Source organism: Callithrix jacchus, chromosome 3, assembly GCF_049354715.1.
Source record: "Callithrix jacchus isolate 240 chromosome 3, calJac240_pri, whole genome shotgun sequence".
NCBI classification, from domain to species: Eukaryota; Metazoa; Chordata; class Mammalia; order Primates; family Cebidae; genus Callithrix; species Callithrix jacchus.
Window position 1 is genome coordinate 184,599,617 of NC_133504.1, and position 16,196 is coordinate 184,615,812.

The 16,196-nt window shown below is 52.5% G+C and overlaps 2 protein-coding genes across 5 annotated transcripts in view; one reads left to right on the plus strand and one right to left on the minus strand.

The window, feature by feature from the left end:
- Positions 1–9,910, plus strand: part of NSG1 (neuronal vesicle trafficking associated 1) — a 31,441-nt gene extending 21,531 nt beyond the window's left edge. The window contains exon 5 of the mRNA XM_035294077.3: positions 8,100–9,910. Within this exon, the coding sequence (XP_035149968.3) occupies positions 8,100–8,300 (201 nt within the window). The 3' untranslated portion in view covers positions 8,301–9,910. The remainder of the gene's footprint in view (positions 1–8,099) is intronic.
- A 407-nt stretch (positions 9,911–10,317) lies between these two features.
- STX18 (syntaxin 18) overlaps positions 10,318–16,196 on the minus strand; it is a 120,187-nt gene continuing 114,308 nt past the window's right edge. For 3 of the 4 annotated variants that reach the window (XM_035294074.3, XM_035294073.3, XM_035294075.3), the window contains 4 exons: positions 15,959–16,017; positions 14,321–14,390; positions 11,710–11,790; positions 10,318–10,964 (listed from right to left, as the gene is read on the minus strand). In XM_035294074.3, coding sequence (XP_035149965.1) covers positions 10,869–10,964; positions 11,710–11,790; positions 14,321–14,390; positions 15,959–16,017 — 306 coding nt within the window. In that variant the 3' untranslated portion in view covers positions 10,318–10,868. The remainder of the gene's footprint in view (positions 10,965–11,709; positions 11,791–14,320; positions 14,391–15,958; positions 16,018–16,196) is intronic. The other variant, XM_035294076.3, reaches the window with a different exon arrangement.

Here is a 16,196-nt window from a genome sequence, read left to right on the forward strand (position 1 = left end):
TCTGGGCGAGCGAGGGAGGGAGGGAGGGGTGGTGGGTGAATATGAAGGCCTCGGCACGGCCGTGTACTGTGGTGACTGAGTGAACGCTGGACACAGGCTACACTCGATTCATAACATATTTTTCTGTCTTCAGTAGTAAATTAACCTGAGCTCACTGTAACCTTTTTACTGGATAAACTTTTTTTTCTCGAGATGGAGTCTCGCTGTGTCGCCCAGGCTGGAGTGCAATGGAGCCATCTTGGCTCACTGCAACCTCCGCCTCCCGGGTTCCAGCGATTCTCCTGCCTTAGCCTCCTGAGTAGCTGGGATTACGTGTGTGCGCCACCACGCCTGGCTAATTTTTGTCTGCTTAGTAGAGACAGGGTTTCCTCATGTTGCTCAGCCTTGTCTTGAACTCCTGACCTCATGATCCACCTGCCCGGGCCTTCCAATGTCCTGGGATTATAGGTGTGAGCCTCCATGCCCGGCCTAACGGCACTATTTTGGCTCACTGCAACCTCTGCCTCCCAGGTTCAGGTGATTCTCCTGTCTTAGCCTCCTGAGTAGCTGGGATTATAGGCGCCCACCACCACGCTCGGCTAGTTTTTGTATTTTTAGTAGAGATGGGGTTTCACCATGTTGGCCAGGTTGGTCTCGAACTCCTGACCTCAGGCGATCTGCCTGCCTCAGCCTCCCAAAGTGCTGGGATTACAGGATGAGCCATTGTGCCTGCCCATACACTTTTAAACTTTAACTTTTTCACTCTTTTGTCATAACACTTAGCTTAAAACTCAAACACATAACACAACTGATACTGTCTTTCTTCACATCCTTATTCTATAAGACTTTTCCTATTTACAACATTTTTAGGCTAGTTTTTACTTTCAACACATTTTTCGTGAAAGCTCAGGGCACAGACACACACAACAGGGAGGCCTGCGCAGGGTCAGGATCAACGGTATCACTGCCTTCCACCCACGCCTTGACTGGAAGGTCTTCAGGGGCAGTGATGGGCACAGGGCTGTCATCGCCTAGGATAACAATGCCAGGCGGGGCACGGGGGCTGACGCCTGGAATCCCAGCAGATCACCTGAGGTCAAGAGTTCAAGACCAGCCTGGCCAACATGGTGAAACCCTATCTCTACTAAAAATACAAAAATTAGCCAGGCATGGTGGTGGATACCCATAATCCCCACTAGTCAGGGGGCTGAGGCAGGAGAATCATTTGAACCCGGGAGGCAGTGGTTGCAGTGAGCCGAGATTGCGCTACTGCATTCCAGCCTGGGCGACAGAGCGAGACATCCAAAACAGAACAAAAAACCAAACAAAACAATGACTTCTTCCAGAATCCTCCTGAAGGAGCTGCCCAAGGCTCTTTTACAGTTAACATTTTAATAAGTAGGCATACACTCTAAAATACTGATAAAAAGTCAGTATGGGAACACACACCAGTAACATAGTCACTTATCATCACTGTCAAGTATTATGTACCCTACGTAATTGTACGGGCAAGACTTTTGTACAGCTGACAGCGTAGGGGGTGTGTCTACACCAGCAGCACCGCCAGTGTGAGGAATGCGTTGTGTCCGTCCATACAGTGGCTGTGAGGTCACGAGGCGAGAGGAGTTTTCAGCTCCGTGACAGTCTAATGGGGCCATGGTGGTGTGTGGTCCATCGTTGATCCGAATGCCGTTATGCTGCGCCTGGCTCGAAAACGCGCTGGCCGTGGACTCCCGTTTCCCATTTGAGCTGGCTCTGAACGTCCCAGAGTCAGTGTGAAATGCTCATTTCCAGGGCTTAGCACTGCTGAGACTAAAACACAGCAGGAGAAGCCAACTGTTCCTGGCACTGAGCACATGCATGGGAAGCCTGGCTCGTCAGCTGTCACTGCGCGGTTGGGTCTGGGTTTCACTTTGGTTTTGCTTTTGCCGACGGGAGGACGCAGTGTCCTTACGCAATAAGCAGGAAAGGCTGGAATCCACACTGCCCAGCTCAAGTCCCTTTTCTCCGCCTCCACATCATGCTCCTCAGGCTCCCGACATTCAGCTCTTCCGTCCTTGAGCAGGCATTCGCGCGGCGCCCAGCCCATGCCAGCGTCTCTTGCTATTGTTCTAGATACTGGAACACAGCCGAGAGCCGGCTGGGTACAGGCCCTGCCTTCACGAGGCTCTGACATTCTCAAAAGAATAACGGGGAAGTCAGTCACACACTGAATGTGAAGGCTATAGACAGACAGGAAAGAGAGGCCCGGGGTTGGGCCTGTGGCATATGGGTGGTAGTTTCTAGAAGGGCGGTCCACATTGGAGGAGCCGGTCTCCAGGAGGTGAGCCAGGGAGCTTGCGGGTGCCCAGCCAAGGGAAGCTCCCACCCTTTCGCTCATGTTCTTTTTTTTTTTTTTTTTTCGAAATCTTGGCTCACTGCAACCTCTGCCTCCCAGGTTCAAGCCATTCTCCTGCCTCAGCTTCCTGAGTAGCTGGGATTACAGGTGTGCGCCAACCATGCCTGGCTAATTTTGCATTTTTAGTAGAGATGGGGTTTCTCCAGGGTGGTCTCGAACTCCTGATCTCAGATGATCCGTCCACCTTGGCCTCCCAAAGTGCTGGGATTACAGGCTTGAGCCACTGCGCCCGGCCTCACTCATGTTTTATTCAGCAAGCCCCTGCCCACGTGCTGGGCTGGGGCTGGGAGAGTTTGAGTCTGTTTTGGAGGCTGAGAGGACACCAGGGCTTTAAAACAAACCAAAGCAGAGGGCACAGGCTTCAGGGAGGGAAGGCAGGCTGGCCCTGACCCAGTGGGCGGGAGTGCGTGACGTTAGAAGAGCACACAGGGAGCAATGGGCTGTGGGGTCAGGTCATGCTGGTGTGGGGTCAGGCAGCGGAGGATGAGCCAGTTTTACGGCCAGACTGGGAGCACCCCGAGTGCCAGGCATAGGCTCCCAGAGGAGGGGAAGTGATAGGGTGATCTCTTGGGTTGCCCGGGGAGGCTGGAGGTTGGAAGGGAGAGACAGGGCAGGGAGATGACCGACGAGGCTGCTGCAGGGGCCCCTCCACTGGGGATGGAGGGGAGACCATGGACTGGAGGACTGATTGAATCTGGGAGGCAGAGGGGTCAAAGGAGAGGGCCTGGTACAGAGCTCGTTACTTAGAGAGGCTGACGTCATAGAAAGGGAGCATGGGCAGGCCCGGGAGTGGGCCCCGAACGGGAGAAAGGACCTCAGAGGACAGCTTCTGGGGGCTGGAAGTCCCCAGTGAAACCGTCTACTCACAAATAACCAGCCTGCTGCCATGGGGCTCCCTTCCCGGCTCATCCTCGCTGGGCCTGGAGCAGGTTCCCCATGTGGAAGACCGGCAGCTAAAACTGTCTTCCCCATCTGCAAGCCCAGGTCTCGCTGGATGCTTGGTATGGGTGGGTGATGATGCTGGAGATAAAGCGCTGGTCCCTGCCAGCTGCAGGGGAGACTGGAGGCCTCATTGGCATCTGATGTTGAAAAGGCCCTCCAGGTGATTCCCGGACACGGCCAGCCTTGGGAATTGACAGTTCCCGGAGAGGTGGTTCTGGAGTGATGTCCTGTGGGATGCTGGCATTTTACACTGGCATCTAATGAGGGTGTGTCCTTTCCGGATAAGGCAGCTAGGAGGACCAGGGAGCTGCTGGTCTGTATCCGACTGCCCTTGGCCGGAGCTGGAGAAGGGAGGCATGAGCTCAGGAGGTCCCCACATCTTCTTTCCTACATATCTGTGCATGTGCTTATAACATGCCAACTCTGGGCAGCCTGTGAGGGGTTTTACACCGATTGCTCATGGACTGTGCCCAGAATGCTGTTATATCCCCATTTTACCCGTGGGAAGAGGGTGCACAGAGGCTCTTCGTGGAGCCCAGGGTCATGCCCTTCTGATCAGCCAGTACCGTCAGCACGTGCAGTATTTACTAAGTGCCTCCTACTGTGTGCACGCTGAACTGTGGGCAGGTACCTCAGAGCCCCTGGCCGTGGGGAGGGGACAGGCTCTTTCTGGGCAGCCACTCCCAGTGGCCCCAAGCTCAAGGATGTCATAAGGAGGGTCACAAAGGCAGACGTGGCCTGAGAGGACATTAGGGTGTATCTCTGCCTTATTTTTTAAACCATGAAATTACTGAACAAGTATTATAAAAAAGTTTGAAACATAATGGGGAAACTGCCCCAAATCCCACATTTTTATATTGGTTCTTCCTTTATATTGGCTATTCTTTTCTTTTTCATGTAGAGATGGGTTACAGATCCTTGCTATGTTGCCCAGGCTGGTCTCGAACTCCTGGACTCACTCAAGCGATCCTCCAGCCACCACACCCAGACCTTAGTGGTCATTCTTTTCCAGTGCTGAGTGCTGGGTGCTGGGAACACACTTACTTAGCTACCTCAGTCCTCCCATGCCCCATAAGACAGGCCTATCATCAGCTTCACTTCACAGGTGAGGGAATGAGGCCCAGAGAAGTTTGGGAACCCCCCAAGCTCCTCCCTATGCAGGCCCAGCTGGGTCACTCTCCCCTCGAGGCATGCCCCACAGGTGAAGGAAGCTCTGTATGAGATGGGGTGGCGGGGGCAGCGGGAGCTTCTCAGGGAGCTTTCCCTGGCCCACGTGTACTCACGGCAAGGCCTCTGCATTCTGCTTCCTCTGGGAAGCCCTTCACCCCCTGGGGTGCTTACCGCCATGGGCACCGAGGTGCCTCCCCAGCCTTGGCTTTGGGCAGCCACCTTGTGCGGGAGGCATCTGGGGGAGGGCAGAGCCATTTCTGAGCCATCTCAGATGTCAGCCCTGAGCGGGGCTGCCACTCCACATGTGTTGGTGGCATCGGGTCTCAAAGGGCTCTGCTGGGTGCCAAGGTGGGAGGGAAGAGGGGAACCCATGGTCCCTGTTTCCCTGAGGGATGACGAGCAGCAGGTGGAGAGGAGAGCATGAAGGGGTGTGGTGGTGAGGCTGGAGGGGAGTGTGTCTGGCTGCGGAGCCTTCCTGACATACGCGCTCCTAGTCTGAAAGGGGGTTTGTTCTGTAGCCTGCCAGGGGCTTCCCAATGTCCTGGTGGGGCTGAGATCCAGATGCTGTGATAAAAGAACTGCAGGTGGTGGGTGGTGTCTTTGTCTTTTCTGTCCACCCTGTGGCCTGGGGCATGCCCTGGTTTCTTGAGCCACCATGCATTGACTTTAGTCTTCAGCAACACGGTGGTATGACTCATTAGCCCCATTTTATACGTGAGTGACCCGAGAGTCACAGAGAAAGGGCTCCCCATGTGAACTCAGCTGGTATAGTGGGCCTGGCTCAAATCTTCAATTCTGCAGTGCCACCCTCCTGCTGGTGGCAGTCCCTGAAACACTGGACAAGGGGTAGTGTTGGTGAGAAGCACGTTCCGTTTGTCATTTCTCTTCTGAAAATAGCTCATTGCTCACAAGGGCCTTGAAGGTATCAAGTATACTCATCTTTAGACTTCCGGGTTCGAAGAGAGTGGACTCTCCACAGGGCAGGGTGGCATCAGGGGCTGGTCCCTGTATACCTGCCCTAAGCCAGTGGAGGTGAGTCACTTGTCAAGGCAAGCTGGGGTCCATTTCTCAGGCCTGTGTGCCTCACGGCAGGGACCTGATGAATGTTGATTAAATTTACGAGACTGCCGATGGAAGAGATGGTTCTGACCAGTGGCATCCGGGTAGAGCTTACTGCAAAGCCTTCCTTTCCTCACTCACTCTTCTGTCTTTGGGTTGGGTGGGAAGTCTCAGATCAGTATCTTGGGTGACACGGGATGGGGTTGTGGAGTTGAGGCTGTAGTCCCTGTCTGGGTGTCACTTCCCCCATCTATAGAGTGGGCCTAGTGGAGCTCACCCCACAGAGAGGGAATGTGCCTGGAAAGCCTCCCGCACATGGTGGGGCAGCAGGAGGATGTCAGGAGGGAAATTCGAACCTGGGCAGTTCCCTTTTCCTGCCTGCCAGGGCCGGGGGAGATGGGTCTAGACACAGCAGGATAGCCTCGGGAGCTGGCCCCTCAGCTGGGGAGCCCAGTTAATCTGCCTTTAGCTGCAGAGGTAGAGAAAGACCTGGGCTTGGGTGAGGAGGTTCTCCAAGGCGATTGATTCCCTGGTGTGTCGTGGGCCAGGTGCAGTGTCTCCTGCACATCCTCACTCACTGGTGCCACAGCCTCTGCTAGCAATCCTAGTGGCGGCCTGAGGTACCTGGAGATGCTGAGTCATCATCAAAGAGATTCTGTATGTTCTCCACCCTGTACTTGCCTGGGGTGGGGAAAGGAACCCAGTGGCGGAGGTGAAAACGGCAAGATTTTCTTAAGTACCAGGAGTCGGTGAGTGTTGTGGACTTCACAACGTACTGGCAAAGTGGGCTTGGCCCAGACGCTGGGCTCAGGAGGGCTGAACCTTAGGCTTATTGGGGAGATGTTTAAAAATACAGATGACTAGAGCGTAAGTTTGCTGTCATACTTTTAGTGGGGAGGGCCTGAGAATCTGGAGTTTTTAAACTCTTCCCAGGTGACGGTGATGGTGGCTAAGGCTGGAGACCCCTGACTCAACTGAGGTCTCCTCTTTCCTATTTGATAAAGTGACCCTCTTGGCTGTTAGTGTAATGCTTTGGTTGCTTAGAGACACAAAATAGTAGTGGCTTCAACGAGGTAGAAGGTTTATTACTCTCGCACTGAAATCTAAGCTTGGAGGCAGTGCAGGACCCATGAATTCATCCCGGAGCTCTGATTCCCTGTCTCTTGCTGCCTGCCAGCCCCCAGGGCTTTGTCCTCTGGGAGGTCAGAGCTGGCCCAGAACAGTGGAAGGCAGGTAGCTTCCCTTTAAGGGCCCAGGGCAGAACCGGGTTGGTTACATCCGCTGGAATCCTATTGCTCAGAAATCAGTCAACGGCTTCATCTGGCTACAAGGCAGGTTGGGAAATGTAGTCTTTAGGCGGGTGCCACATGCCCTGGTCAACTCCCTGGGAAGACAATTAGCAACCTCTGCAGCCTTCCTTATGAGGATGGTGTGGGGTCCCTGAGCTCTGTGAGCACACTGACCGCTATGCCCACTTAGTGCCCCACCAACACTGGCTCTAACTGTAGGGCAGTGGGTTAGGTCAGCTCCTGTACTGCCAGGCACCAGCCTTGGCTGCAGGACTTTAGCTTTTTTTGGGCCCTGGACTCCCAACAAGCTGATGACAGTGGTGAACTGTCTCCCTCCAAAATGCCAACAGAATTCCACATACAACCCTAGGAGTCCTTGGCCTCCGAAGGGTTTGTAGCCCATAGGGGACAGCTTCTGGCACCCCCACCCATCCTGAGCTCCTCGGCAGCCTCCAGCGGCTGCTTCCACTTCCGCTCCTCTGACTCCGCCCCAAGGCCTCTCCGCTCTGGTTTCCTTTGCCTTGAGTGCTTCCCTGTGCTCTCCTTACCTGGCTAAGGTCTACCGAGAACCTAGCTTAAGGGAAGCCCTTCTCACTTCCCTTCTCTCCTCATTCGAATTGGTTGATTCTGGACATTTCAGAAGTGTCACTGTTTCCTAACTGATTAAAAATGATGGGGGTGGGGCACGGTGGCTCACATCTGTAATCCCAGCACTTTGGGAGGCTGAGGCAGGCGGAGCACAAGGTCACGAGATCGAGACCATCCTGGCTAACACGGTGAAACCTGCCTCTACTAAAAATACAAAAATTAGCTGGGCATGGTGGCAGGCACTTGTAATCCCAGCTACTTGGGAGGCTGAGGCAGGAGAATTGCTTGAACCTGGGAGTCGGAGGTTGCAGTGAGCCGAGATCACGCCACTGCACTCCAGCCTGGCGACAGAGTGAGACTCCATCTAAAAAAAAGGACAATTAATGCAAGATCTTCAGTGAAGTAAGTCCTGTTGTCCCATTACACTTGTGCTCCTGGAGCCCAAGTGCCTGTTGGCCATGGCACTCACCAGCCAGTCGGTTAAGAATAACCAAGGCCAGGCTTCCCCTGCGCTGTGTGCTCTGAGGGCAGGATCCATGCCGGGTTTTGCTCATCACTGAATCTTTTCCTCCAAGCTCAGGGAAGGTACCCAGGAACTGTTGGCTGCCAGCTGGACACACACTGGCACCTCGTCAGGCACCGAGGTGTGCTCTCAATGGCCTCTTGTCTTTCAGAACACCCAGTGCATCCCAGAAGGCCTGGAGAGCTACTACGCGGAGCAAGACTCCAGTGCCCGGGAGAAATTTTACACAGTCATAAACCACTACAACCTGGCGAAGCAGAGCATCACGCGCTCCGTATCGCCCTGGATGTCAGTTCTGTCGGAAGAGAAGCTGTCCGAGCAGGAGACTGAGGCGGCTGAGAAGTCAGCTTAGCGGGATGGGCAAGTTCCTTTCAATGTGTCACTTGCAAGTAACAAAGGAACTTTGAGGGACATTTCATTAAATATAATTACTGATACTTTAGAGGTTACTCATTTATGGTGCAATTGCTTCTGTTTGCTAATGCTGCTTTGCAAATAAAACTTGCTGCCGACCACCCACGGGCATAAAATCAAGTGCATTTCAGCATTGCCTAAAGAGCTCTGACACCACTTTCCATGTTACGATCTTCATTTAGCTCCTTAACTGGGATTTATTGGCTGCTGTCAAATAAATTTACACTGGATGTGCTAAGGGCCTGGGCCTCAGACAAATGCACTTTGTGGAACTGATTTTTTGAAACCACCCCACTGTCTGCAAACCTTACTCCATAGCCATATCTAGAGTGATCTCTCCCCTAAGAGCAAGCCTACTTCACGTTTCTTCCCATCTGCCATCAGCGGGTAACAGTGCTGACTGCTGCCAAGATGCACTGTAGTGAGGGGCGTAGAGAATGAGGAAAAAGACCCCCCTCCCTCCCTGTGCTGATTCCTGAGTTGGGGTGGGACAGCCTTGCATGGTGGCAGGCTTGGTGTGGATTTACTACTGCCTCCCCTCTGAATCTGGCATCTTGGTAAGGAGGGAGGGGCACCACCAGTCTGGGTGGAGACAGCTGGGGTTTGCTCCAGTGTGTGTAGACTGGCAGAGCATGTGAGATGGAGGGGCTGGGAAGAGATGGCCCCGGGCCCTGAGGTGCAGAACTCTCCCTGCGGGGAGTCGGTCTGCTCTGTGATGTGCTGATAGGAAAGAATCACCTCTATTATGAATACATTTGCACCAATACCCTGTTAGTTTTTAAAGAAATGTCTGGGTGGGAAAAGTGAAAGTGTAATTTCTGGTAAGCTAGGGCTACTTTTAATTGTTATTGTGTGAAACTGATAGAACTCCCTTGATGTGGGAAGCAGGCAGGAAAGGCTGTGGGGGTGGGGGGCTGGTGTGGCATCGTGCAAACAAAACTACAAATTTCAACTCACAACCTTTGTAAGAAAACTCTTCCAGTTTGAATTTTGTGTTAAAGTATATGTTTACAAAACTGCCAGTTAGATAAACTAAGTGTGTAAAACAATTAAATAGAAAAAAGACATTCTACAGACGTTTCTTCTATGTTCTTTGAATGTGTTGTTTCTGGTGGACATGTCACAAGTTTCAGTTTTTTAGGAGACCAGTAATAAACGACAAACAGTGTGAGATCTGTTGCGAACAGGCATGGTGACCAGGCCAGCTCCACTATTGTTTCCTGGTGTGCTTCTAAGACATAAGATGTATTTTATCATCAAGGTGTCTGGAAACAGACCGCGACCTTACCTTCCTGGCACGGCAGGGTGCATCACAGAGGCACGAGTTGAGAAGGGCATTGTTAAGCTGTGGAAAACGACTGAGCGCAATAAATCCGTGCCAAACTTCCCTGCACATCTGCAGAGACACAAGTGAAGCCCATGTGCGCACAGTGCAGAGGCCGAGCCTGGGTGTGTTTTCCAGTAGACGTGGACTTTACTGACTGTAAATTCATTTCCATGTAACTTCTGACATTTCACTCTGTGCAAATAAAGAACCCGAGGATACTGTGCTGCAGTGGACTGTCTGTATACACGCATTTCACCAGGCGCAGGGCACGCTCTCATGCCCATGTGGGCACTGGGATGCCTTCTTTCCAGATGTGGTCCAGGTGTCTCACGCCTTCCATTACAAACAGGTGCTCCTGTCTATACTTCCTGGAAGGTCAGATACACAGGCACAAGAGAAGCAGGCCCATTCTTCCATGGCCCACTTCCTCCTTTGCACAAAGTCTCCTTGGACCCACTGAGGAGAAAGTGGTGCTCCCACACCCCTGGCTGCTTTGGGGGCAGCAGTCTTTGGAGGAGTCACGCCAGGCAGCCCCTCACGGAGGGCCCCAGAGCCTCCCCTGCATTTCTTCCCTGAAAGGAGGTGGGTGGGCCTCCACGGAAATTTCTCAACTTACACTGACAACACATTGAGGGGCTGTAATTGTATTTATTAGATTAACAAGGCAGATGTGAATTTTCTGCAATCCAGTGAGTCTGTGTATTGGATGACTCAGACAGACAAGAAGCCACAGGAAACAAAGAAGCAATCATTTGTTGGGAGACGTTAGTAACTGTCTTCTTCCCTGAAGCTACCAGGATGGGAAAGGTCATGACTTCCTTTGAACCTTGAGACAACTGGGGGCTCTTGAGGGCTGCTGTGCCCCTGCTACTGGTGCAGCACCCCCTGCCAAGGCAGCCTCAAGTTCAGGAGAATCACCAGCTCCCGCATTCAGTCTGTCTTGCCTTAAAATGGCTACAAGACCCCTTCCCACTGTTGCACATGTTTTTCTTTCTCAGCTGCTAAATGGGCTGAACAACATCAGCCTGGGTATCCCTTTTTGGGGAAGATGTCTGCCTGTCTGAACCCCTCTCCCTTCACATGGCTCTGGGATAAAGTCTGGTCATACCATGCTCTGGCACCGGAGGTACGGTCTGTGGGTGCCCGTGCGGCTCTCATGTTGGGCCCCCGCGGCCCAGGCTAGCTGTCATACCAGTCGAGGAAGAGCAAGGAGAAGGAGCACATCACGAGGAAGAAGAGGATCCACACGCGGAAGCCAGCGTTGTTTTTAATGGCCTGGGCAGGGACAGGAGCACAGGTGTTTTATCACACCGGATTTTGGTTTCAGCAGCCCTGAAATGCCCCACTCTTCCCACGTGCTCTTCCGATCCTGGCTGTAACTATGGGTGTTGCTCGATCTGTGCTTACCCTGAAGAGATGGCTTAATTACTAAGCAAAATTAAAAAGTGGGCCTGTCTTCTCCCAGAAGACAAATGGGTTATATTCCCTTCTCTGTGGCCATCATCTGGGTCCTGCACGATTCTCTCAGCACAACTCTTGGAATCACTCCCTTCTGTCCCGGGGTTAAAAGCCCTGAGCAGAGAGTGACTGTCAGCTTTGTGTTTCCCAGTAATGCGATGTCCTTGGTGACCCAACCCTAAGGATTGAGCTCAGGAAACAGTAGTGTCCCCCTTAGTGGGGGCCAACAAGCCTGTCCACCAGTGTGCATCCCTGTATGTGGGGAGCTGGCCTGACCTTGCCAGGAGTAACCCAACCCACCCTGGATTACTCCTTTGGAGGCTGGTGAGCCATTGCCTCTGGACAGCAGCCGGAGGTGGGCAATGGGTGGTGGGCTGGTGGGTCTCATGAACACACGCAGCTTGGCTGGAACTGATCATGACCTCACGGCCACACAATTTTGTGATCAGCCCTGTGAGCTCTGCCCAGCAAGACTCCTGGGCAGCGGTGCCAGCAAGACGAACACCACTGCTGGGACTCAGTGCTGCACCACCTCGGACCTGGGGACTCAAACGGTGCCTACCTCTCTTATGTCTTCATTGCCCTCCTTGATATTTTCAGTTGCCCCCACAACTAACTGGTGAATGCTATCGATCTCAGCTTCCTGTGGAAGAAAAGGTAAACACAAGCTGAGCATCCTTTATCCAAAACCTGAAATCCAAAGGGCTCCAACCAGCACTTCCTCTGAGTGTCATGTCGGCACTCAAAAAGTTTCAGATTTTGGAGCACTTAGGATTTCACATTTTGGATTTTCAGTTTAGGGATGCTTGACCAATATAGCCACCTCCTCCTCCCCGAAGCGTAAATCATGACAAGAACAGGAGCTGTCACCAAGGGCAAGGGGCTTTGCTTGCATAGCCATGAATCCCACAGCATCCAAGAAGTGGGTATTACCCCTATTTTATGAAAGGGAAACCCATGGCTCAGAGTATTACTAAGTTGCCCAAAGTCACACAGCAACCAAGTGGCAGGACTGAGACTTCCTATTTTTGAGACAGGGCTTAAACAATCCTCCCACTTCAGCCTCCCAAGTAGCCGGGAGTATAGGCATGTGCCACCATGCCTGGCTAAACTTTTAAAAGTTTTGTTGCAATGAGGGTTCTCCCTATGTTGCCCAGGCTGGTCTCAAACTCTTGAGCTCAAGCCATGCTCCCGCCTCAGCCTCCCAAAGTGCTGGGATTACAGGCGTGAGCCACCGCGCAGGACTGAGGCCCCAGCTCGTTGCAGTGCTCCTTCCACCGCACCTGCCAGCCCTCCTGTGCCACTTGCCGACCACGAGGACAAAAACCTAAGAGCTACTGTTTGTGGAGCACCCACCATATGCCAGGGGCTTCCCTTCCAGTCTCTTATTTCTTTCTGAAGTCCACAGAAGTAAGCTTTAAAATGTATGTGCTTCAAAATACATACACTAGCTTCAAAAAGTGCTTTGTGTTTTACTATTATATCTCAAAAAAAAAAAAACAGGCTAAAATTTAAACATCGAAATAGGATGCAGGATGCCTACCGAAAAACATTTACTCCAAATAAAGCCTTGAAAAGCTTGAGAAGCGTGGGATCCTGGTCTAGCACAGGGGCGTCTGGCCCCGCAGGGGCAGAGACGGTTCTAGACGTCCTAACAGGCAGGAGTGCCTGCTGCTCTCCTCCTTTTGGTGGTGGCCAAGCTGCTTCTAACAGGGTCGGGGCTGAATGCACGCTAGTGTGGGCTGTTAGAGAAACCTGATTGACACACGGTAGGGAGGAAGCAGCCTGTGGCCTCGGATTCCCAGCGATGAATATTACTGGGATGGCTCTGCATCATCGCTCTTTGGAGAATCTCGAGGTATGAGCTAAGTGACCGATGACAAGGTTCTGATGAGAGAATCAATATGAACTACGATGCAACACTGATGAAAAAATCAAGAAAGACACACCGTTCCTCAGGCCTTAGAAACTCCTGGTGAGCCAGGTGCAGTGGTTCACACCCATAACCCCAGCACTTTGGGAGGCCAAGGCAGGCGGATCACCTGAAGTCAGGAGTTCAAGACCAGCCTGGCCAACAGGGTGAAACCCAGTCTGTACTAAAAATACCAAAATTAGCCAGGTGTGGTGGTGTGCGCCTGTAATCCCAGCTACTCGGAGGCTGAGGCAGGAGAATCACTTGAACCCAGGAGGAGGTTGCAGTGAGCCGAGATTCCAACACTGCACTCCAGCCTGTGTGACACAACAAGACTCCATCTCCAAAAAAATAAGAAACTCCTGGTGAGCAAGGCAAGGCTCTGCCTGTGCTCTGCACACCCCTCCCCAGGTTCCCTGGAGCAGCTGAGAGGTTTGAAGCAGGGAAGTGTTATTAAAAAGGGCAACTCCTATGAACCTGAACTTCCAAACTGCTGTTAGACTTAATGTACCTCATTTACGATGATTTCACTCTGGCCGTGTCGTTTATGGAAAGTCGTTTTGTGACTTAAGTTTCTTAAGCCAAGTAGCCCAGTTTAACATACTAGAGAAAAATTTGTCTTTCAAACATTCCCATAGTCTTGGGGTGCTAAAAATAAAAGGGCAAATTTATCAGGTCTCTAAAAATTTTGCCAGTTATTGGCTGGAAGAATTTCAGAAAATTCACTTGAGAAGAACAGTCCTATTTCCCACGCGGACAGCATCCCTGGGGCGGCATGGACCTCGCACTGTGAGAGGGCCGGGTCTGAGCTCCGGCAACCCCAGTGACTGAAAAGCGGCTGCCCCTCAGCCTCGTGCTGGGTGCTTCTGTAGTTATGTCTCAAACTCCATTCTGCAGTCCTGCAGGACTCACTCCATTCTGTAGATGGAAAACTAGTCCGGTGGGGCTACCTAGCTTACCCAGCACATCCAGAACCTGACTGCCAGGCCTGCACTCTCCTCCCGCATGCCACCGCATGCACCACCACATGGGGCAGTCAGTGGGTCCCCTGTGGAGCGCTCCCCCTCCATCACACGTGCAGAGGCAGCTCTGGGTAGTGAGAGCTTTCCCCTGGGGAGTTCTGCGCATGCACACCTGCTAGCAACACGTGGCTCTGCTTCTGGCTGCGTAGAGCGGCAGCCTTCAGGAGAAACGTCCTGCGCTCTCAAGCACATTCCCCTTTGACTGAAAACTTACAACTACTTTGTTTCTGTTTTTTTACCTGTTGCAAAACCTTTTCCGTGAATATCTCCTGCAGTCTGGAAATCTCAACCACTCTCCCTTCAATTTGCCTTCAAAAAAAGAAAAAGAGATTACATATTAACTATTAGTACTTGGTAATCTAACAGGACCGTTACATGTTCTAAAGAAGCCCTGCCTTCTACGCGAAGGTGGAAGAGACGGGGAACGCCATGTCAGATGGGGAAGAGGGGATGGTAGAGGAAGGTGAACTCTCCTTACTGGGTCGCCTTCTCTGTCTCCCAGCACAGCCTAGCACGCTGGGCTTTTTGGAAGTCCACTCTGCCATGCCGCTGACTCTCAGCCCCAAGAGGTGGGGTGTGCAGTGCCCTTTGCATTCTGTACCACTCCTTGGGGGCCTGGGTGGGCCTGGTTACACCCCAGTTACAGGGAGCAGCCTCCAGTAAGTCCTCTGCCTAGCCTTGTCGCCATGGTAACACATGGTGGGGATGCAAAAGACAAGGCTGGATCATATGCTGATGATCCAACTTTGTTACTGCTCAGCAGGTTAAAGAAGTGTATTTACCCTCAAACCAACTCCCTGTTTCAAGAGGAAAGCTCCTCTGATTCATGTAGAAAATGCCGTATCTTGGTTTGGCAACAGGGTGTTCTGTTGGACCAGGAACACCTGGGGCAGCCATCTCTCTGGTGTTGGGGCAGCATGGGCTACCCTGGGGGGCAGGCAGGGGACCATGTATTTAGAAATGGAAGCTGGCCCAGGCTACAGTTAACTGTTGTTCCAGCACAAAGCAGCAACAGGAAGTGGCAGGAGCGAAAACTGGTGGGAGCTGAGCTCTTGGAGGGCGCAGAGATGAATCCCAACAGTGCCACAGTGGTGGGGGGCAGGGGAGGAGATGTGGGAAGAAAAGCCAGGGAGTATCTGCACGTGGGGGAGTAACAAGGTGGGGACAGTGCAAACGAGGCTGTCGGAGGAGGACTAGGAGGTCCATCTCTGAGGGAAGAAGGCCAAGAGTCCCATGGAGGCTGACACCAACTCTGAGAAAGTCCTCAGGCTGTGCGTGCAGCATCAGGACTGATTTTATTTGCGGGACGTGTCTACAATACAGCAGGCTCTGAAAGATCTGCCCTTACTTTCAGCATGCTCCAAGCATTCCCACAGAGACTACAGGCCAATGCTTGCACGTGTGGGTGTCCATGGTCTTGCCTTCTGCATTCCTGACTCCCTTTTGGGTATGGGAGCAGGCAGACTCCTAGGGAACCACTTGCAGAAGAGGGCTTCCCTTGGCCAGCTGTCACAAGGCCCCCTTTCATTTCAGAGTCACTGCATGGAAACAGCCCAAATGGTGGTGGTAATTCCATGCAGGTAACCTGCAGTGGCAGGAGGGCAGGGGAGGAGATGTGGGAAGAAGAGCATCTCACTCCTGCATCTCTTGGGGTGGGAAGTCCCTGTGTTCCCTGCAGCAGCGGCAGCAGGCGGGAGGTAACCCACAGGCCCACGAGCTAAGGGAGTTGTGGATTTAGGCCACTTGCCCACCTAAGCCCTGTCAAAATGGCCAAGGAGGGCCACATGTGGATGCCAGGGCACCAAGGCAAATAGGTTCCCAGTTCCTGGAAGAGCTGTAAAGCAGGCCATGAGCTCACAGAGGAACTACAAACATACCTCACTTCATCAAACAAGCTGTTCATTTCACCAATTAGTCGCTGATTTTCCTGTTCGAACTGTGAGGAAACAAACATACTCAGGGTGATATCATACTGAACTTAGGCAAGAGTCTAGCAAGAAAAGGGGGCTACACTCCAGGAATCACTGCTGAGCCCCCTGTTTCCAGCATGCAGCAATGTGGTGGCCAGCGCTGGATGACCGTGAGCATTAGTCTGAACAATGTCCCTGCTTTCGG